This window comes from Nyctereutes procyonoides, unplaced genomic scaffold (genome assembly GCF_905146905.1).
Source record: "Nyctereutes procyonoides isolate TBG_1078 unplaced genomic scaffold, NYPRO_anot_genome, whole genome shotgun sequence".
Taxonomy (NCBI): Eukaryota; Metazoa; Chordata; class Mammalia; order Carnivora; family Canidae; genus Nyctereutes; species Nyctereutes procyonoides.
Window position 1 is genome coordinate 2,272,497 of NW_026575146.1, and position 23,442 is coordinate 2,295,938.

The 23,442-nt window shown below is 37.7% G+C and overlaps 1 protein-coding gene and 1 non-coding gene across 7 annotated transcripts in view; both read left to right on the plus strand.

The window, feature by feature from the left end:
• UTRN (utrophin) overlaps nucleotides 1-23,442 on the plus strand; it is a 497,690-nt gene that overhangs the window by 367,120 nt on the left and 107,128 nt on the right. For all 6 annotated transcript variants that reach the window (XM_055311522.1, XM_055311520.1, XM_055311521.1 and 3 more), the window contains one exon: nucleotides 22,597-22,726. In XM_055311522.1, the coding sequence (XP_055167497.1) occupies nucleotides 22,597-22,726 (130 nt within the window). The remainder of the gene's footprint in view (nucleotides 1-22,596; nucleotides 22,727-23,442) is intronic.
• On the plus strand, nucleotides 9,425-9,531 carry LOC129501075 (U6 spliceosomal RNA). Its single transcript, XR_008662645.1, has one exon. It is a non-coding gene; the product is annotated as a U6 spliceosomal RNA (small nuclear RNA).

Sequence of the window (23,442 nt, forward strand, 5' to 3'; positions counted from 1 at the left end):
ACTACAGGCTGCCTTAATATCATATATTATTAATGTTTTGACCCAAGTTTCATATTTAACTCTGAAAACTAAGCAGGCTCTTACGCCAGAAATAAATCATGAAGGAGATTTCCAAGTAGAGTTTGTGGAGGTATGTAATCGTTTGTGGGAGCCACCATAACAAAGCACCATTGATTGAGTGACATAAAAGAAATTAATCTTCTCACAGTTCTGGAGGTTCAAAGTCCGAGATCAAGGTGTCTGCAGGGTTGATTTTTTTCTGAGGCTTCTCTCCTTGTCTTGTGGGTGGCTATCGTTTCCCTGTGTCTTCAGATGGCCTTTCCTCTGTACCTGTTTTTTAAAGCCGCTCAAAATACCCTCTTTTTATAAGGACATCAGTCTTAATGGCCCATCCTAGTGGCCTCATTTTTACTTAACTACTTCTTTAAAGACCCCATTTCCAAATATAGTCACATTTTGTCAAAAGCAAACTTCTTTGCCAACTGTCAAGTATCATGTTTCTAATCACTATAAATTATTACCATGAGGGCAAATCACTATGCCTCAGTACTAGTAGAGCAATATTTAAAGATGTGACACTATCTGCAATTTTTTACCTTTCTTACTAAACTTTGCCAATCATAATCATTGAGTAGTCTAACTGTAGTTGAATCTCCGACTTGCCAATGTTCTAACTTAACTATAATTCTGTATTTTGTCTCTAATCTTTCCTTAAATTTAAAATCCTTTTGGATGTACATGTGGTTACAGTGTTTCAGGGCAGCTTTTTCTTTCCTGTGTCCCTGGAGATGTCTTTTCCCCCTGCCTTCAGATTCTTTTTATCAGGAAAAAAATACTTATTTAGAATTAGAATTAGGAATGATTAAAATTGAAAGAAGCCCAAGAAATAGTTTAGTCCAATCCCCTTATTAATAGTGGAAGAAAATGAGAGCCATGGTGTGTTTTGATGCAATCTGAGTTTTCATCCCTCTCTTCCTTTCTCACTTCCAACAAATCCTTATCATTTACCCTCATGTCTGACAGTTTCTGGGACACCAGAGAGACACAGATACACAGAAAAAATGCAGTGCCTGTCTGCATGGAGCTTCTAGTAAGGAGAGAGCCTGTGCCTGCCCTTCCTCAAATTTACAGTCCCTGTTTCTTCCCTGTGTTATGAGAAATCATTTCCAGCAAGCAGTGGGGCTGAGCTGTGAACTAACTGCACATTGCTGTCCCAAATCTCTGGTTATCTGCTTAACTATCCATTTCTCTAACCCCCAACTTCAGCCCCTTGGTGATAAGCGTGCTGTCAGTTCTTGCACACTTTTATATCTGATCTTTTCTGTTTAAGGGATTCTATAACTGTCTTCAATTATAACTTACGATGTAGCTTTAAACAGAATAAAATAATTAAAAATTTTTTTTTCATAGGTATGTTTAGCATTAAATTTAGGTGCCTTTTAGTTTTGTCCATATTATAAACTGTATTTTTTCTAGCTTCTTGCTATATTTGGTCTTTAATTGTCATAATAAAGTTTTTTTTAAAAAAAAATCTCTGATTCTAAAGAACTCTTGCTTTATAGCTTAAAGTATATAGTTAGAATCAAGCCTTAAATGGCTTGATACTAATATTAGGCAAGTTATCTTGAAATTTCCCCATAGAAAGAGTGGGATTTTATATTTGATTTCTGACTTTCTCTTCTTGCTGATAGTTGTCTGAATTACTTTATTTTGAATAATGCAGTACAATGTCACATAATGTGACATAATCTAATAATACTAAATGAGAATGTCTAGAGATTCCCAGATGGAATTTTTTTTTTAAATGAAACAAAGAAATCTAACACTGATTTGTTTACCATTCTAGGAGATACAATCTCATAAATGCAAGTGTTGAATGTCATTGTATTCAAGTCTTTTAAAGATCAATTTAAAAAGCAATACCACATGTCTTTCTGTTGTGGACAAAACGAATACACATTCACAAGATGCATTAAAAACCACCTGTGCTGCTGTCACACAAATTAGCACTTAAATTCTACATTAAAATTTCCAGTGACATCATATACAAAGTAAAAAACAAAGCTATAGCTTAGGTGGATGGGGGATTACTGTATGCTAAAAGACCACCATGTGATTTAAAAGCTACTTCCAGGGATGTCAAACTCTGATGTCAAAGAGTTACGTTAAGAATTTGAATAAGATAATTCTAAGTAGAAATCTGACGAACTGGGTATCTCTGGGTGGCTCAGCAGTTTAGCGCCTGCCTTCGGCCCAGGGCATGATCCTGGAGTCCTGGTAACGAGTCCCACATCAGGCTGCCAGCATGGACCTGCTTCTCCTCTGCCTGTTTCTCTGCCTCTCTCTGTGTATGTGTCTCTCATGAATAAATAAATAAAATATTAAAAAAAAAAGAAATCTGACTAACCTCTATCCTCAGCACTTTATAAAGTTGAGTGAAAATTTTTTTGGCTCTTCCCCTCTGGAGAATGGCATATTAGCCACTATTATGAGACACCTTATGCTGGGACTTCCTATACAAAGTTAGTGAACTAGCACCTGGGCTTAGGTAGACATGGTTTTAGTGCTCCTCTCCTGCATCACTAGGTCTGTGATTTAGCCTCTGTAGCCTATAGTCCCATCTCTTCAGTCCTGTTTCTGACCATCAGTATGTATAAACCACTTAGCACAGTACATTCAGTAAGTGCTCAATAAGCAATGGCTGTTAGAGTTCTTCTTTGAACTAGGACTTATATTTTCTAGTGTATTTTTCATTTAGTTGTTCAAAATGTCCAAATTTTAAATTTTTTCTCAGATTCATGATGTTTGGGCAAACATAAGTTTTGATGTCGTAACTTACACTTATTATTTTAGTCTACTGGTGGCTTCAGAGATAATTTAGACGACTCAGGAAATGGGATGAAGTCATTGAAATGACATTTTTGAGAATTTATATAGGATAAGATATGAGTCTAGGGACTGCAAGATAATTTATATCTTGTTCTTAATAAAGAAAACAGCTTATCATGGAAAGGCCAAGCTCATGAGATGTGTCTGTATGCACTACTTTTATTAACTTATCAAAGGTTTATAGGCAAATGATAAATGTTTAACTATGAATCTAACTACCTTTAAAAGCAATATTTGAGGGGCAGCCCAGGTGGCTCAGCGGTTTAGCATTGCCTTTAGCCCAGGACCTGATCCTGGAGACCCGGGATCAAGTCCCACGTTAGGCTCCCTGCATGGAGCCTGCTTCTCCCTCTGCCTGTGTCTCTGCTCTCTCTCTCTCTGTCTGTCTCTCATGAATAAATAAATAAAATCTTTAAAAAAGCAATATTTGAATGTTACCAAATTTGCATTTGCATGACCTTATCCTGAGTCCAGTCTGCTTTCACGGTCACAAATGACTATGGTTACAGACCCTGGTATCTCAGATTTATGTGTGCAGTCACCTTGGATACTTGGAGGTTGGCTTATGGGAACTTACATACTCTCAAAGTCTTCTGGCTCCTATCTATATTTCTATATTCTAGATCTTTATATGTGTGTCAGTGATTTAGTGATGCTTTTATATAACCATTCCTCAAAAATGGCAGTGCTAATCACTTTCCCACCCACCTACACTATTCACCGAATGCCTTATGTGTTGAAAACAATGTTAAATATACAAAGGGCAATAAGGCACAGCCTTTGCACTTCAGTGGCATATTTTAATAATTTCTATTCATAAAAGCTCTGTGCTTGTGGCTGTATCCAGATGGAATATTACATATTTAAATGTTTAGGGGACAGCTCTGAGACTTTTAGTTAGAATGGTACCGTAAAGTCATGCTTCAGATCACCTTGTCTGCTTAAAACCTAGCAATTACAGATAAAATGTAACCCCCCCCCCCAGAAAACCAAGCATGGCAAAGATGGGCTCCAGAACATAGCAGACATTCCATAGACCAGAAACAGAGCAGAAAAGCAAAATAGTAGGGTTGATGCGGCTGGGGAAAGGTACGAGTCTTGGATGCTGAGCAAGCAGGAAGCCCTAGTGCGGGCTCTGTTTAAAATTTCTCTCTTACACATTGAAATGAGTGACTCCCAGATTGGCATTCTCTTCTCCTGTAAAATAAAAAAGGAATGTCCCAGGACCCAGTATTATATAATAACATCAGTGTATTTTGGATACTTAATTAATACTTCTGCTTATACTTTGGATATGTTGGATATTTTAACCAATGAGTCAGAACATTGATAAATTTTCAGCAACAACAATAAGAAATACTTTGTTCGGTGCCTTAACAAGATATGTGCATAGTCAGACCCATTAAATAATAATAAAAATTAATAATATGTCTAAGGGTTCTGACAGTAAAGCATTTGGCACTGAGTCTGGTGCACAGTAAACAGTGCTGCATATTTCTTCCCATAACTGCTGTGAGTCTGTCTTGACAGTTTAGATCATTTTTATTTTGTTTAAAATTGTCTAGGCTATATGAGTTATCTAAATAAAACCAAATTAATACCTACTATTTACCATGTAATACTGCCCAGCAGAAGTAACCCCATCCCCCCACCTCACTATCTGGGATTAACTTGTAAATTAGACAGTCACTTTCTAATCTTACCAGTATCAGTTTGTAAACAACACAATCGTATTTTTTTTTCTTATATGGGTACATATTTAATATCCTCAAATATCAAAATAAATTGCTACTTTGAAACATGTTTTTAAAAAAACAGAGTGTTTTAAAATTTTTTAGAACAAAAGGATAGAGTTGAATTTTCCCATCAAATGACCCAAATTTTTTGTACATTTTTAAAGTTTTATAGAAAATGAGGTCACTCATATGCAGCTTCACTTTCAAGAACGTGAGATTATCATTTAATCAAGAATTACTTAGAAAGTACTTACAGTGCACGTAGCATTGATTTGTGGGTTTATTTCAGTCACATACTTTAACATTGGATAAAATTGCAAATGCAGTGTTTACTACTCACTCTACACTTCATTTTCTACACAATGTAAATTCTAAGTTATGTGGGGAGCAGTAACCACCTTTCTCCAAAAGAATGCGTGTTTGATTTTAGAAAAGGAAACCAGGGGCACCTGGATGGCTCAGTGGTTGAGCGTCTGCCTTTGGCTCAGGATGTGATCTCAGGGTCCTGGGATCGAGTTCCACAATGGGCTTCCTGTAGGGAGCCTGCTTCTCCCTCTGCCCATGTCTCTGCCTCTCTCTGGGTCTCTCATGAATAAATAAATAAAATATTTAAAAAAATAAATAATAGAAAAGGAAACCAAAAATAATTGAAAGTGTATAATTCTGGTATAATATTTTATAGGTTGAGGTCCATTCCCTTAGGCCTTTCTATCCTTTACTTAACTCAATTTAACTTCTCTATTCAAGTCTCATTATATGGGCAGCCCCGGTGGCGCAGCAGTTTAGCGCTGCCTGCAGCCCAGGGTGTGATCCTGGAGACCCGGAATCCAGTCCCACATCGGGCTCCCTGCATGGAGCCTGCTTCTCCCTCTGCCTGTGTCTCTGCCCCTCTCTCTCTGTCTCTCATGAATAAATAAATAAAGTCTTTAAAAAACAATCTCATTATATAAGAGTCAGAACATTTGGGTCTTTAACTGACTTGCTGAAATATATTTGCAAAGTTGTTTTCTTAACACAACAAATTCAAACATTGTCTTTAAATCAGCAACACTCCACCATGAAATTGAGGCTGTGTATGTGTAGGATCATTGTCCCTCTTAAAGTAATCTGAGATTCTACCTGCAAATCTGTAACTTCAAGGTCTTGCTGAGTGATGAAGTTACCCAATGTGGGAGATTGACCTTTTTCTAAAATTGATTAAATTAATTTCCAAGTTCCCCCTCCAGCCTTTGGCACCTCTGTTGACTTTCTTCCTATTAAATGCATAGCCCACCAAGGACTGTTACTTGTATTCATCCCTGAAGCAGCAGTTCTGGAAATGAGGCTACACTGGCCTGCCGTAATACATTTAGCTGTCTGCAGTTGATTTATCTCCTATGCCTGCTGGCTGTCATTGAGACTTTACCCCAAAGGGCAATGGAATATCCAAGTTTAGAGGGACAGGCAAGGCAGCCTAATAGCTGGCATTGTCTAGTGGTGAAATTGAGAGTGGACAGCAAATGTAGCAGGAAGTAGAGGTATGGGAAACTAAGCAGTTACAGTCCACCCCCTTAATATAACAGCCCATTTCCAAAGAACTGCCTCTAGATATGTTTAGCCCAGTTTCATTTATCTGACAATTTATGTATCCATTCAACAAACTTCTAAGTTACTGCTATTTTCCCATACTTCGTTAGGCACTGGGCACGTATCACTTCAGAAGACTCATTTTGCTGTCACAGATTTCACCATCTGGCAGCAGGGACAGGCCTGGAAAAAGTTAACTGCATTCGGTACCAAAAGCACAGTAATGTGAACAGGAGCACACAGCCAGGGAGGCAAAGATGAATCATGATTATCTGTGCTTGGGAAGATTGGGTAAGGCTTCACAGGAGGGAGTAGCCTTTGAGCTAAAAAGAGATCTCAGAATAAGAATTCACTAAAGACTGTTATCCAAACTCCTGGAGGGAAAATACTCCAAAGCAGTCATGGCATGACTTGGTGTATTCAATAGAGCAAGAGGTGTTGCTTGCCTCCCTTTTCAATTGTACTTGAAAGAGAAAAAAATACAAGTTCACCCTATATGGTGCCTGGTAAGAGTAGATATTGCCTATGTTTGCCTAGTGAAGGAATACATTTGTGTGTGCGTATATTTTGAGAAGCTTAAGGAAGAATACTCTTTTATTACTGTGAGAAGCTGGAGGATTCCTGCCGTAGTTTTCACGTTCATACTTGGTGTTCTGACTCAGGCATCACTTTTTATGTCAATGGGGTGGAACCAAAATGAATTTATATATTAAATGTTCATTTAGGAACGTTAACCAAAACTTTTAAAGCTCTATGAAGGAGGGTTTTTTTTTTTATTTTGTCTGCATACTAATGAAAAGTAAGCCTGTTTTCTCTCCCTTTTCTCATGTAGTTTTATTAGTGCTATCAAATTTAATGACTCTTCTGCCCTTTTTTGCTGTCATACCATAATGACTTCAGATCCATATATGCTGATTTAGCTTTGAAAGCAAGTTGGGAAAAAAAATAAATTACATTCTAACAGATTCTCCTTATGTTTGTATCATTTATTTTTTCTGCTTATATTCTCCGATAAGTAGTTAAATGTTTTTTTGAAACCAGAAGCTAGGGAAGCCTGCTGTACCAGCAGTACATGTATTTGTTATAGTTGAGATGCTTTGCCTCTGGGGCCAGCTTCATGGGTGTGTGTCCCATGCAATTACAGTCACATGAGGTCCACTCTTAGAAGGGCCCTGCACTTGGTTTAATGCTCTACTACTGCCATCTTGAAATTCTTAGTAATATTTGAAGAAAGAGCTCCGTGAATGACATAGTCAGACCTGCTGGCATTAAGAAAAACATTTAAGTTTTGACATACATAAAACGACACTTTTACCGTAATGAAAGCTCTTAAAACTTATTTCAAGCATTCTCTTTCTCAAGTAAGCCATCCTGAGCCTTTGCTCTCACATATATGCTCCTCATTATACCTTATCCTGTCTCCATATGTTAGTGTCAGTGGAGATATAACCAGGGGTCTATTCTCAAACTTTCCTCTCCTGTCAGCTTACTAACCATTGCTCTGTTTGACCTGTTTCCTTGACTCCTAGGATACCACTCTGTGCTGATTTTCTTATTACCTCACTGGTAGTTCCTTCTCACCCTTCTTTGCTGGCCCTTTCTTGTTTCCTCAGCCTCCTAAAATTGGGATGCACCAGGGATCAGGGGATTCCAACTACTCCATACCCATTCCTTCCTGAACTCATCAGGTCTCTTGGTTTTATATGCCATCTATATGCCAATCACTGCCAAATTTATATCTCTTTACAGGTCATCTCTACTTGGGTATCTAAGAGACATCTCAAACTTAGTATGTCTAAACTGAATTTTTTGAACTTGCTACTCAAAATCATTCTACCTACTTTCCTCCCATTTCAGAGGAAAAAAATCTATTCTGGTTGCTTATATAAAAATAATAATCACCTTCAATCCCATTTTTCTCTCATATTCCATTTGTTAGAAAATCTTGTTGGTTCCATGTTCAAAATATATAATCAGAATCTGGTTACCTTTTACCAACTCTTAGGAGCTACAGTGATCAATCTCTTATTCTTACTACTGTGGCTAGAGTGTTCTTATTCCAATGAATCAAAATCCTACAGTGGTTTTCTATTTAATTCAGAATAAAAGCCACCATTCTCAGAATGGTCCGCAAGACCCAACATGATGTGCCCTACTTCCCACTCACACCTTGCTCACCTCATTCTTTCTATTCTCTCTTTAAAGTCTGGTTTTAACCACACCGTCCCCTAGCTGTAACTTTATTACAGCACCGTGTTGTCTTTTTTACCTAGAATGCTCTTTCCCTGGCATCCAAATGGTTAACTCCACTCTTTTCAAATGTTTGTTCTGTAACACCTCCTCAGTGAAGCCTCCCAGACTTCTTTGCACCAATCACAACCCCCTTCCCAGTGCCCCTAATCTCTGTTACCCTGTTCTGCTTTTTTCTTTTTTCATAACATTTATCATCCTCTAACACAATTACTTACTTATTTTCTGTGTCTCTTTGTCTACATCTGACATGTTGATAATCTGTATTTGTTGAATGTTAAATGAATGGAATATATCCAAAGATAACATGTCCTTTGGTATGAGTGTTCCTTTTTTTCTCTTTATCTCTCTGTAATCCTTTTTTACTTATTCGTGTTCAAAAGAATATCCCCTTTTTAAAAATATTTCTATTTTAAATAGCCGAATCTTTAATAAAGATTAGCTGACAGAAATGTAAGTAACAGTATTTCCTCAAGAGCTAGAGATAATTTCAATTATATGCATACTTGTAAGAAAATTAATCAACACTATTATACTTTATGTTTTAATATTATAGCCAGGTAAGAGGCTACCTTCTTTCTGTTTTATTACCTAAATTATTCAGATCAGAAGTTGGAAAGATTTTTATATAAGGGAGAAAGAATTGACATATCTCTAATTGTTGAGATAGCCTTTAAAATATAGCATGTTATTTTATCCTTATGTACTGAATTTTGCTGGGTTCTCTCTCATGTGGAAATTTGACTTCCTGAAAGTGGGATGGATTAAGATTCCTCACAGACATAGGCAATACCGATAACATAGGGAATGCCCCATTCTGTAACTCTGTTGTCATGTATTACATGTTTAAAAGAAGTCTAGCTTCAGAGAGGTTATGAAGTAAAACATAATGGGAAAGTTTTATGGTTGTCATAGATAAAAAACTATGCTTCTAAAATACCTTTGTAATTATTAATAATGCCATTCTTTAAAAGTAGTAATTTGTGCTGGCTTGGGCAGTACCTATACTAAAATGGGAATGATACACAGAAGATTGGCAAAGCCTCCATGCAAGGATGAGCTGTAAATTCATGAAACATTCCATATTTTTTCAAAAAGTTAGAAGTAGAACTACTGTATGATCCAGCAATTCTACTTCTGGAAAATTATCTGAAGACATTGAAAACATCAGTTTGAAGACATATATGCATGCCTGTATTTATTTACAATAGCCAAGATATGGAAGCAACCTAAGTGTCCATTAATAGATGAAGAAGATGTGGTATATATTCGATGGAATATCACTCACCCATAAAAAAACAAATTAAATATTGCTATTTGTGACAACATGAATGGACCAAGAGGGTATTAAATGCTAAGTGAAATGAGACAGACAGAGAAAGACAAATACTGTATGATCTCACTTACCTGTGAAGTCTAAAAGTCAAAATAAATGAATTAAAAAAAAAAACAGAAACAGACTCATAGATACAGTAAATAATCTGTTACCAGAGTGTGGAGGTGGTGGTGGATGGGTGAAATAGGTAAAGGGGATTAAGAGGCACAAGCTCAGTGTTATGAAATTAAGTCATGAGTATATAATGTACAACATAAGGATTATAGTCAATAATATGGTAATAGCTTTATATGATGACACATGGTAACTAGACTTATTGTGGGGATCATTTCATAATGTATAAAAATATCAAATCACTATGATATACCTGTACTAATAGAATATTTTATGTCAATTATATTTCAATAAAAAACCAAAAATAAAAGTAATTATTTGTTCAATGATAAATGAGCTAGGTTCCATTTTGTATTCCTTTCTTAAAAGTATAATTTTAAATTACGAACATAATATCATTATAGATTTTATAAAAGCGAGAACAAAATGTGGCCTTAAGTTTACCACTGTAACATGACCATTTTCATTTTGCACGAATATTTCCTTTTTGCATATTTATCTTTCACAGAGTTCTAAGAGGGTATTTAGTTTTATCTTGTCTTTTTTTTTTAACTTAGATATATGTCCTATCTGTTTCTTCATGTGGCTGTGTAGTCATTATCACAGTAATTTTTCAAGGTTACATAATGGTCCCTAGTGTAGCTGTACTGTAGTGATCCTAAATATTTTCCAGGTGTTAGATATTTAAATTGCTTTCAAAATTTTTTGGTCATAAATAACTTTATAATGAAAACTTTTGTGCTTGTAGCTTTTTCTGGCACATTTTCCTAGGACGTACTCTCAAAGGTGAAATTCTTGTTTCACACAATATGAACATAATAATGACTCTTGATATATTGCCAACCTACTTTCCCAAGTGATTGAACCAATTTTCCGCCTCTAGCAATGTATGAAAGTGAAGTTTCACTGCACCCTTGCTTGCGATTTCTTAGTTTTTCCCCCCTTTCCTTGAATCTTGTATTGTTAACATTAAAATGCTGGTGCTCCATTCCAAGATGGGAATTTAGAAAGCAGTTTTAAGATGTCAGATGTCCAACTCTGTTTTTCTCTCAAAGAGAAGGGAGATAATTGGTTGGATGTGTTTGATTTAGTTGTACCTGGAAAGATTGGGGTAAAGATACACATTGTTGGAATGATCAGTTGAAGACATTTGGTATTTATATCAAATGAGTGTATGTGATATAACCTGGATAATCATTTTTGCCATCACAGAGCTTTACCTTGCTGTTTTAGTCTGGAACAAATTGGTTTACAAAAAGACATTACATTTATATGTTTGTTTTCTAAAAATCTAAAGTGACAGAAGAAGCTTGCAACCCAGTTTTATACTTTCCGAATATTTTTGCTTAATTTTGGAGGACCATATGATTCCAGTTTTCTTAAAATTAAATAATTTATCCCTTAAAAGAGTTAAATGCAGTTGTTCCTGCTGATGGAGGGATGGAGACTGGTATTGGTCATCGAAAGCTATAGATAAAACAGAACTTTCTTCCACAAGTAATGGTGAATAGAGGCTGAGGGAAGAATTCTGTCCTGGAAAAGAGGGGAGAATGTTGGTAAGACTTCAGGTTAGCATCATTTTAATAGTAACTAGTTATTCTAGAACACTAAACAATTTTGGGACATGTTCAGATCCACTCTTTCACCTGTGGAGTTAGTAGGATGGGAGATCTTGTTATAAACATGCAGAGAAGCTTTGGGATAAACCCAAGGGCTGGTGGTGGGTAAAGATGTGCCTTCATGGTGTGTACTGGACTGTCACACAACCTTAGCTTCAAATCTCTGATTTTATTATACCACAGAATAGGTTTTTTAAACATCTCCTTATTCTCTCATACATAAATTCATTGAGTTCCTACCTATCCTCTGTGGCATAGGTATGTGCCTTCATAGATGGCTTGGGGGTGTAGCAATCAGGTCTGCAAAGAAAGCAGGATAGTATGTGTGGTAAATGATTCAGCAAAGCAGATGCCAAGATCTGGACAGTTCTCAGAGGAGAGAGGGCTGGCTTTTCTGGAGAACCAGGTGATATTTATATTAATGGAGAGGGTGATAATGGTGCTGGGTTCTTGAAGGGTCAGGAGGGACAACCCTTGTGAATCTCTTTGACTTTGACCAATAAGGTCAGTGATATTGCTAAGAAAGTACACAGGTCTTGTGTCAAGAAATAACTTTTTCTATGAAGGGTACAGGAGATGGCTCCTTCCCTCCTCTGCTGCTCAGAGTTGGTTATTCTGTGCTGCTTTCTTTGCAGACGAGCTTCGTAAGAGCTACTCTCATTTCTCAGGAGTTCACCTTCCTTGATTCCTACATTTTCTTTCAAGTCAGTTTACCCATTTTTTCATTTATTTATCCAATAGATGTACTGGTTGCTGAGATCTAAATAATGAGAAGGAGCCTTTGAAGATTCGAAGCAAATACTTTCAGGATTACACAGGACATGAGGAGTGAACACTTGGCATATTCTAGGAATAGAAACAAAGACTTTGGAGACTGGAAATTAGGGGATTTAGTAGTTGAAGTTGGAGAGCAGAGAAGGCCCAGATCCAATATGAAGTTTAGAATTTGCTCTAAGTACAACAGGAAGCCATTGGAGGGTTTTAAGCAAATAAGCCAAAGGATCTGTTTTATCTATAATTTTAATATTATGGTCTAGAAAATTTTAGGAAAAGTGCATCTCAGTGAATTGGGGCATGTAATATACAGACAATTTGGATGATGGCTTTAGGTTAAAGAAAGGGGAGACAGTTGTTACTTACAGAAAAGGGGATGACACCAGGATTTAGTTCACACTCACATGTGTGCATCTCTGCTTGTCTCAGCACAGTGGGACAGATTGCCAGGTTAGGACCAAAGGGGATACCAGGAATTCCTCTCCTCCCTCCAGGTTTCCTCAGATCTTATTTTCATATCAAGTGATTTGCAAGATACTGCCCATGTCAGTGCTCCAGGAGTAACTGATATTACTGCCCTTTGCTTGGCAGCAGCCCAGCCACTCCAGTGAGCAAGGGCCATGTTTCTGATGAAAATGACAGCTGATTGACTTAAGAGACTTTCAGACTCAAGCCACCCCAGTCACTTCTTTATGCAAACAGTCTCTGATGTAATGATGGTAGACTTGCAATTTTTCAACTTTATGATGCTGCCAAAGCCATAGGAATTCAGTAGAAACCGTCCTTCCTAATTTTGAATTTGGATCTTTTCCTGGGCAAGTGTCGTGCAGGATGTCCTCTCTCATAATGCTGGGCAGCAGCAGCCTCAGGTCCCAGACCCCCACACAGTCACAAGGGTCAAGGACTGATCCTATTGACAACCATTCCGTCTCCATGCAACTGTTCTGCTTTTCCACTTTCAGCACAGCAATTTAAGAAGTTTCGTGCACTATCCAACTTTATTTGAAAATAGTCTTTTTAAAGATGATTTTGCCCAGGGGTAGGTTCATGTAAGTGTCCTGAGCACATTTAAGGTAGGCTAAGCTAACCTGTGATGTTTGGTAAGTTAGGTATATTCAGTGCATTCTTGACTTAGGATATTTTCAGCTTACAAGTGGGCTTATCGGTCTTAACCCCATCGGCAGTGAAGGAAGATCTGTACCTTCTTATCCTTTAATCCCCTCTCCTTCCCAATTAGAGCAAGTGGGGAGAAGTGTTCCTAGACATTACAGGAGGATCATTGAGGATCTCTCTTTAGGCATTTAAAGTTGAATAAGGAGCAATAGACTCTGCTGCCTGACACTCATAGAACTAGGCTGCCAAACAGTAGCTTGAGTTTGAAAGAGAACAGAGAAGTGACCGGAAAGGTGGCCTCTGCTCAGTGGGGTTTGGGGATTGGGGAAATTCTGTTGGGAATGCAAACACTGAGATTTTACTAGTTGAGTTCTAATATTCAAATCTGGTCTTCATTAATCTGACATTCCAGGGCTTCCTTTAGTTTAAATGAGCATGCAGAAGCTGCTTAACAGGGAAAAGAAGGACGGACTGGATGACTTTACCTGTGTATTCTGTTTCCTTTAATTGCTTTTCTCTTAATTACCTTTAATCTAATTTCAGTTTCCTTTACAACACACAGTTCACGTATTTTTGGAAGGGTTGCTTGTGCCCCATCCACCTCCCACCATCTTCTCTGTATTTCCTCAGTGCTCTGTTTTTACTTCTCTCAAAGATTTGTGCACTTAACATATTGTGAGCAACATTCTTTTCTCTTTAGACTGTAGGTTCCCTAAGGATTGGAATATTGGCTTATTAATTACTGTGCCCTTTGTGCTGCGTATTTCCTTCAGATTATATGAATTTAATATGTCTTAAATTTTTTATTTTGGTGGAAATCTTTGTTGAAAAATCCTATCATATACTCTTATGCCACCTTAGGGTGGGAGAGGAGTGGAGCATTTTCTTATGGCCATGGGACAATCATTTTGCTCTCCATTTATTATTCCTGACTTCTGAGGTATCTGATACCATATTTCCTTATATTAAAAATTTCAGAGCATACAACTTTTAAAATACAGTTTCAGTTTTTGAAATTATTTTATATCTCTTCCTTCTTATAACTGATCTGGTCTACTGCTACAGGCTGGAGCTTGATTTCACATGTGCTTGCCTGGGAGGGGAATTGAAGGCTTTGGACTGTTAGAATGGAAAATGCATAAGCTTTGTGCTCAGGTTGTCACACAGGGCTTTCATAGGTCAATGGCCAGGCCTTGAGTCAGTAAGGTAGCTAGATGTCTGCTGTGTAAAGAAGGATGTAGTTACTAGGTGCCTTTCCTATCAGCTACAAAGATTTATTTCCTTCTAACATTCATGATTTGAAACATTTTTACAGAAGCAGCCACCCTCATCCTTTGTTTACCCAGCTCTGACAGTGCCAGCCTGCTAATCCAGGCAAGCACTTCCCTCAGGACTTTTGTATTTGCTGTTCCCCTGCCTGGAATTCTCTTTTGCCAGATATTCTCATGGCTGACTTCCCCACTTCCTTCAGCTCTCCAGATATCACGACTGTCTTTGAGATGCCTTCCATGACTACTTATATAAAATATTACCAGTCCCTGTGCCTCCCCCAGCCCTCTCTGTCCCCTTTATCCTGTGATTGATTCTTAAAATAATGAATCGTGATTCTCTAGATCTCAGCCCCTATGCTGAGGATCATTGCTGTTCTCCTCACCAAGCAACGCATTGTACTTCTCCATTCTCTTGAATCTGTGCTGAGCCTCGTGTCTTGCTTTAAATAATAGAATGTGGCCTAAGTGCAGATTACAGAGCTGTACTGTCTCATGTTGGTAACCCTTAGCTGTATGTGACCACTTATATTTGAATTAAAACAATTACAATTAGATAAAATTTAAAATCTGGTCCTTCAGTTAAATTAGTCATATTTCAAGTACCAAATAGTTTTTTTTTTAAGATTTTATTTATTTATTCATGAGAGATGCAGAGAAAGAGTGGCAGAGACATAGGCAGAGGGAGAAGCAGGCTCCATGCAGGGAGCCCGACGTGGGACTCAATCCCAGGACCCCAGGATCACATCCTGAGCCGAAGGCAGACGCTCAACCACTGAGCCACCCAGGTGTCCCCAAGTACCAAATAGTTGCAAGCAACAAGTGGTTACCATTCTAGACAGCATGGTTTTAAAACATTTTTAATCATTGCAGAAAGTTCTATTGGATAAGTTCTAGAGCCTATGTCTTAAGATATCTTGTAGCTTTCACTCTACTCTTTGGAAACACTAATTACCAGGCTTCTAAGGAGCCCATTCTAGCCTACAGGGCATTTAGAGACCATATGCAGGGAAACTGCTGAGGTATTCCAGCCAGGAGCCTATAATAATTTTTAGACATGTGAATGAGCCCATGTTGGATTTGCAATCCTAGTTAAAGGGTAGATGACTATAGCTGTAGGAGTAACCTTTGGTGGCACCAACAGAGGAGCTGATCAAATTGCCAATCCAAAGAATCTTGAATAATAAATCGTCATTGTTCTAAGCCAATGCATTATTTTATTATTTTTATCATCATCATTATTTTTATTCATGAGAGACACAGAGAGAGAGGCAGAGACATAGGCAGAGGGAGAAGCAGGCTCTGTGAGGGGAGCCCAATGCAGGACTCGATCCCTGGACCCCAGGATCATGCCCTGTGCTGAAGGCAGATGCTCAACTGCTGAGCTACCCAGGTGGTCCCTAAGCCAGTATGTTTTGTTTTTTTCTTTTCTTTTCTTTTCTTTTCTTTTCTTTTCTTTTCTTTTCTTTTCTTTTCTTTGTCTTCTCTTTTTTTTCTTTTCTTTTCTTTTCTAAGATCTTACCCATTTATTCATCAGAGACACACACACAGAGAGAGAGAAAGAGAGAGAGAGAAGCAGAGGCATACGCAGGGGGAGAAGCAGGCTTTACTAGAGAGCCCGACGTGGGACCCAATCCTGGGACTCCAGGATCATGCCCTGGGCCAAAGGCAGGCGCTAAAAAACCACTGAGCCACACTGGGATCCCCTAAGCCAGTATGTTTCAAATGGATTTGATATACAATAGTAATAACAGATTCAGCCTTCAGTCTAATAACTACAATAGTTTTGAAACTATGTTCTATGCAGTTACCTCAGGATTATGGAGTGAGCCCATACCACCCCTTTCACTGAAATCTGTTACTTATTTATCTAGGGAGAAAAAAAGACTTGCTATTAGTTAAATGATAATCAATAATAAAGTAAAATGCTTAGTATTTACTAGCTGATAATTAGAAGATAGGAAGGGGTACCTGACTGGCTCAGTCAGTGGAGTATGTGACTCTTGATCTCTGGGTTGTACATTTAAGCCCCATGTAGGATGTAGAGATTTCTAAAAATAAAATCTTTTAAAAAATACTTCTGACAATTAGATGATAGGAAAATCTAACTGTGCCTCAAAAAATATTTACTAAACATTTGCAAAGTATATAGTTCAGATAATCCAGAGCTAACTGGACTCCAGTAATTGAGGATATCCAATTTAGGTTAATCACATGTGGGAGACTTTGTTTTATTTTGCTTCACCATATTTTGGAATCCTACCTAGTATTTAATCTGAAAGCATTCCTTGTTTCATTCCTTATTCCCTAAGCATTTATTGAGGACTTTCTATATGTGTGTAGGCAAACACTGAAGAGAATTTTGAATGATTAAGATGTGAGCCTTATCCTAGAAGAACTGACAATATAATGGAGAGGACAGATGCATGGTCACAATATATCAGGATGAGCTGTGCTAGAGAAATAGAAAGTGCTCTGGAAACTCTGAGATGGGAACATACTGAACATATAGAATGAGCTACTTCTTTGCAGATTGGTGGGGATAGAGGTTAGAAATAAACAGATTATCTAGAGAACTTTTTTGGGAGAAAGAACAATTATTATTTTAATAACTTTATTGAGATACTATTCACACAGTATAAAATTCAAGTGACCAGTTCAGCAGTTGTTAGTATGTTTACAGAATTGTACAACCATCATCACTATCTAGATTTAGAGCATTATCCCAAAAGGAAACCCCACATCCATGAGCTGTCACTCCACCATTTTTCCCCCAAACATCCAGCCCTAAGCAACCACTCTTCTACCACATGTCTTTATACACTTATTCTCTTTGGACATTTCACAGTAATGGGCTTCTGTGTCTGGCTTCTTTCACTTAGCATAACATTTTCAAAGTTCATCCGTGTTGTATCATGGATTCATCCATTCATTTTTATTGCTGAATAAGATTTTCATTATATGGATATACAACATTTTATTTATCTGTTCACCAGTTAATGTTTGGATTGTGTCCACATTTTGGAGATTATGAATAATATTGCTATGAATATTAATGTATAAGTCTTTATATAGACATACACTTTCATTTCTCTTGGGTATGTACCCAAAAGTAGAATTGCTGGGTTATATGGTGATTTTATATTTAACATTTTAAGAAACCGCCAAATCGCTTTCCAAAGTGGCTGCACCATTATCATTCTACCAACTGTATATAAGGGTCCCAACTTCTTCACATCTTTGCCAATACTCATTATTGCCTGAGAACAGAATTGTTTTGAATGAAAATATAAAGTCATTAAAATAGAAAAATTCCTATTAGATTATGTTATACTCACTTAAGGCACCCCATATATGTCATGTGATTTTAGAACCTGCAGCTGAATGCCACTTTGTAGCTCTGTATACAAAACAGCCCTGTCGGAGTCTAATTATCTTATCATTAATGTTCACCAGGTGGTTAGGAAATTCTTACTTTCTTTTATGTCTAACTGAGAGGTAAAAGGTAGGGAAATGATTATATATATATATATATATATATATATATATATATATATATAATACTGTTGAAAGTTAAACCCATTTCTGATGTGCATTTAAATGTAATTGAAATAGGACAAATTGAATAATAAAATTAAATTTGCAAAATATATGAACAGGTATTATTAAATGTATGCTCTTCCCTAAGATATTTGGGTGGTGAGATGGCACATAGGACTCGAGCCCCACATTTTTGTGGGGTTTGCTTGGCGTGGTTCCCACCTGCCCACACTTGCCTCTTCTATTTCCCTCCCTTGGCATATCAAAGGAGTACATGAGACATTCCCCTGCCAACGCCCTATGCAAAGAGATTTTTTTAAAAAAGTGCTGAAGTTTAATGTTAGGAAAGAAAATGGATTCTCCAGTTCTGTGGGCATTCTCAGAATCAAGATTTGTTTTTCATGCATCTGGGAGCCCCAACAATGATACTGTAAAAAAACCAGAAATGTAAATTTGACAGTCATGGCCCCCTACTACCTTGTCCGGCTAGTTAGTGGTTTCCCACTGTCTGTTATTGGTTGCTTCAGATGCTTAATTCGGACCTCATACAGTGGTTTTTGTGACTTGCTATCTGCTCGGCTCTTCAGCACTTAATGTTTGTAATTCCCTAAGTGCACACACTACCGTATTCCCTTGTTCTTCTGCTTGTGCTTTGTTTCTTCTTTTGGAAGTACTCTTCTTTCTCTATGAGACTCCGTTTAGACACCACTTCCACCAGGAAGCGTTTCTGAGCCCCCTAGCTCTCCTAGGTCCCAAAGCACTGCTGTGGGTGCCTTGTTTACCACAGTGAAAAAAAAAAAAAAGCAAACAACAAAACAGAAGGTATCCTTGGCCTGTGGAACTTATATTTTATCTGTGGGAAACAGATGATAAACCATAACCATAATAACGAAAGACCTAATTTCCCTAGTAGAAGGTGATGGGAAATGTAACAGGTGGGAGAGGTGGAATTCTACACTAAATAGCATGGTTGGGTGGGCCTCATAGAGAAGGCCTCTTGGGATGAGGAATATGCCATGTAGATTATCTAGGGAAATTGCCTTCCAGGCAGAGTCCGCAACCAGCCAGTGAAATCTCCCTTCATGAGAGCATCTGTGTTAAATTGGCACAATTCCAGTCATCAAGGAAGTTGACTGACTAGTTTTCCCAAGTTTGCCTATTCTTTAGGCAAATATATATTTCCATTTGGATGTTTGAAATTCTAAAAATAGTTTTAATGCAAATCTCTCCTGTACTGTTTCCTCTTCCCAGATCCGTAGCCAGTGCATGCATTGTGGACTAATAATAATCCAGAACTCCCACGTGGGCGCTACTGTACACCTAAATCGTATGGATCATATGATCTTCTCTCTCCACCATGAGATCAGGATTCACCCTCTGTGAAATATAGGCCCCATAATCATTGTATGTTTCCAGAGGGCCAGGACTGTTTCTGTGCTCTGTTCACTGAGTCACATTCCTTTACGTTCTGTCTTCTCTCAGTTTTTAATTTCCGTCCCCATCATCACCCAGTTGGTGTTTCCTGGTTTCCCTTTTGTGCCTGTGCATCCTTATCCAATTTGATCAATGAGATGGGGGAAGTATTCTTCTGGTTCCTTCAGTTTCCTTTTAGCAACTTGTATTAAATAGGTTCATGTCTGGGACGTTACTTTCAAAAAGAAGAAATCTAGCATAGCTCTTGCACATTAATTGAAGAATCTTTACTTCTCCCACATTTACTGGTTAGATTTGGGTTTGGAGGAAATAAATACTCTGGATCACTAAATTTTGTATAAATCTGCTGCATTACCCACTGTTTTTCACTGCTGTCTTTTAAACAACATGCTCTTTGCTATCATTATTTTATATTTCCAGGTGGTTTTGGAAGTAAATATTGGAGTATTTTCAGTAATCTGGAGCTTCTTGCCATAACAACACAATAATTTAAATTTAAATAGGCTCAGGCAGCCCAGGTGGCTCAGTGGTTTAGCGCCACCTTCAGCCGAGGGCGTGATCCTGGAGACCTGGGATTGAGTCCCACGTGGGCTCCCTGCATGGAGCCTACTTCTCCCTCTGCCTGCCTGCCTGTCTGTCTGTCTCTCTCTCTCTCTGTCTCTCATGAATAAATAAATTTAAAAAATCTTAAAAAAAAAAGAATAGGCTCAAGACCTGAAAATATATGTGTATATATATTTCTAGATTAAAATGTATTTTCCCCACAGCTGGAGCACCTGGGTGGCTCAGTCAGTTAAGCATCTATCTGTCTTTAGCTCCCATCATGATCCCAGGGTCCTGGGATGGAGCCCCACAAGAGGCTCTGTGCTCAGTGCTCAGTTGGGAGTTTGCTTCTCCCTCTGCCCCTTCCCCTGCTTGTGCTTTCTCTGTCAAAATAAATAAATAAAATCTTTTAAAAAATGTATTTTCCCCATTTCTCTTACGTTTCTTATATCTCCACATATCAGAAACTTTAAATGTCAGAAGTTAGTCTTGAATGTCACACCTTGGGACTTCTTCACGAGCTGCTTTTCTCAATAGAGATGGTGAAGGTTTTGTCACATAGTCATTTGATGCTCACAGGTGCTAACTGATGTGTGAATTTACTGCCTTGTGCTTGCTTCATTGTCTGGTTATATAGATGCTATAAATGTATCTATGGATTTTAGGGAATGGTGCTTTTTTGCTGTTGTTCACATTACTCTTTTAATTTAAATTTTTTGTCAAGGTAATAATTGTAAGTAGCTTAAAAGTCAGATAATATTTACAGTGCTTATCACAAAAAAAAAAAAAACAAAGTTCTGTCACTCATCTCCCTTCACCCTTCCCCACCAGTAATGTTCTCTTTTAAATTTATTATAGGTGGGGCACCTGGGTGACTCAGTCTGTTGAGTGTCCGACACTTGATTCCACTCAGGTCATGATCTCAGGGGTGATGGGATCGAGCCCATGCTCAGTGGGGAGCTGCTTAAGATTCTCTCCATTTTCTTTCTCTTCTACCCCTACCCCCTTTCACTCACTCCTGTGTGTGCTCTCTTTCTCTCTCAAATAAATAAAATCTTTTAAAAAATAAATTCATTACTGATGTTTTTCTGGTGTTTAGCTCTGGTTTTCACATCAGATGATTGTTCTGGTGTTTTTTAGATTTTTTTCCCTTTATTTAGTATGGAAGATGAAGATTTAGCCTGCAAATATCCTGACATCCCAACATAGTTATGTTAAATGCTACTTAAAAAAACAGTTGTGGGATCTCTGGGTGGCTCAGTAGTTTAGCACCTGCCTTCAGCTCAGGGCGTGATCCTGGAGACCTGGGATCGAGTCCCACGTCACGTTCCCTGCATGGAGCCTGCTTCTCCCTCTGCCTGTGTCTCTGTCTCTGTGTGTGTGTGCGTGTGTCTCATGAATAAATAAATAAAATATTTTAAAAAAACAATTGTATTTAGAAGCAAAAACTGTATTGATTCTAAAATAGTACTAGAATACAATATTTTAGAAAACAAAAAACAGAGTTTTCCTAATGCATTGTCAGAGAAGTGCACTAGAAGCAAAATATTAGACCTAGCAGGTGTTTATGTACATAATTTTAAGAGCATAACAATAATATTAGCAACAATTCTGATTTGGCTCCAGCATTCAAATAGTACATGAGGAAATCTTCATTTCCTCTTACCTTACAGTAGTCAGTGAGTGAGCTTTGTTTTTAAACTCTAGTCAATTAGAGTCTTAATCACCAAACATTTTATGGGAGCAGAGGTGAAAGTTTAACCCCACTTAAAAGAACAAAAGTACTAAAGGCAGACTGTTCTGAGAATCATAAATTTGCATGAAAAACCTCACAAGGGAAAAATCATAATTGCCTCAGCATGAGAGATGGAACGTATTGGAAGATAATTGGAGACTGTCTTTTATGTGTTCTCTTTGGTTTGGTTTTGATTTCATGTACTTTAATTTGTTTCCATCTCTTAGTTTTTTTCCTTAATATATTCTAAAGAATGTAAAACACTTCTGAGGATCTCATTACTACTTGTGAAATTGCCTTCTTCTGTACCATTGGATGTAATTTTTTTTGTCAGTCTTACAAGACAAAGGTATCTTTGAACAGGCTATTTTACTTTAGCAATCTGACAGTAGTGATAACCCTAAAACTACATTTTGTGTAAGTTCAAATATACTATAACAGTTTCCCTTAGGTGAACACGTTAAAGATTTTTGTTTTGCATATTTAAGCCCTATCATCTTTGCTTTTATTCATGTTTCATCATTCGTATGTGTCAAATTTATATTTTCACTTCAAACTTTGCTTAAAGGGTATATTAGTCATTCCCTTCACAAGTAGGGTCAGTAGTCTAATTGAAGATGTTTCATTACTTGGTGAACACAGTAGGTTACAAACTCAACTTTTGCTTCTCTTTGCAAAGGCCCTGAGACGTGAGTTAAAGGAGAAAGAGTATTCTGTCCTGAATGCTATAGACCAAGCTCGAGTTTTCCTGGCTGATCAGCCAATTGAGGCCCCAGAGGAACCAAGAAGAGACCTGCAATCAAAAACAGGTGAGATTGGGGTGCCTGGGTGGTTCAATGGGTTATGCCTTTGGTTTAGGTCATGATCCTAAACCAAGGTCCTGGGATTGAGCCCTACATTGGGATCTGGGTTTGGCAGGAAGCCTGCTTCTCCCTCTGCCTCTGCCCCTGCCTCTCTCCCTGGTTGTTCCCTCCATCTCTCTCTCTCTCTCTGTCAAATAAATAAATAAAATCTTTAAAAAAAAAAAAAAAGCTAAAAAAACAGGTGAGCTTTTTTTTCATACATCATAAAAACACATGTGAGGGGAACAAAAACCCGAAATCAAGTAGGAAATTTCCTCTCAGCATTTCAGGATCTGATATAAAAAAAATTTCTTCCAAGTATTTGTTAGTTTAATCCAATATGTCATTATTTAATATCCAGATTTTTATATTAAAAAATAAAATGTATACATCAATATTCTTAATTTAAAAGGAAATTAACTGCAAATAGATTTGGTAAAAGGCATGCTGTAACTAAAAGTAATTTCTTTGAGAAAGAAAAATGTACATTTCTTCTATTCAAACACATTACGTGATAAATGATTGCAACTGGAGGAGTGATATTTAAAATACAGTTCAGGGCAGCCCAGGTGGCTCAGCAGTTTAACACCACCTTCAGCCCAGGGCCTGATCCTTGAGCCCCGAGATTGAGTCCAATGTCCGGCTCCCTACATGGAGTCTGCTTCTCCCTCTGCCTGTGTCTC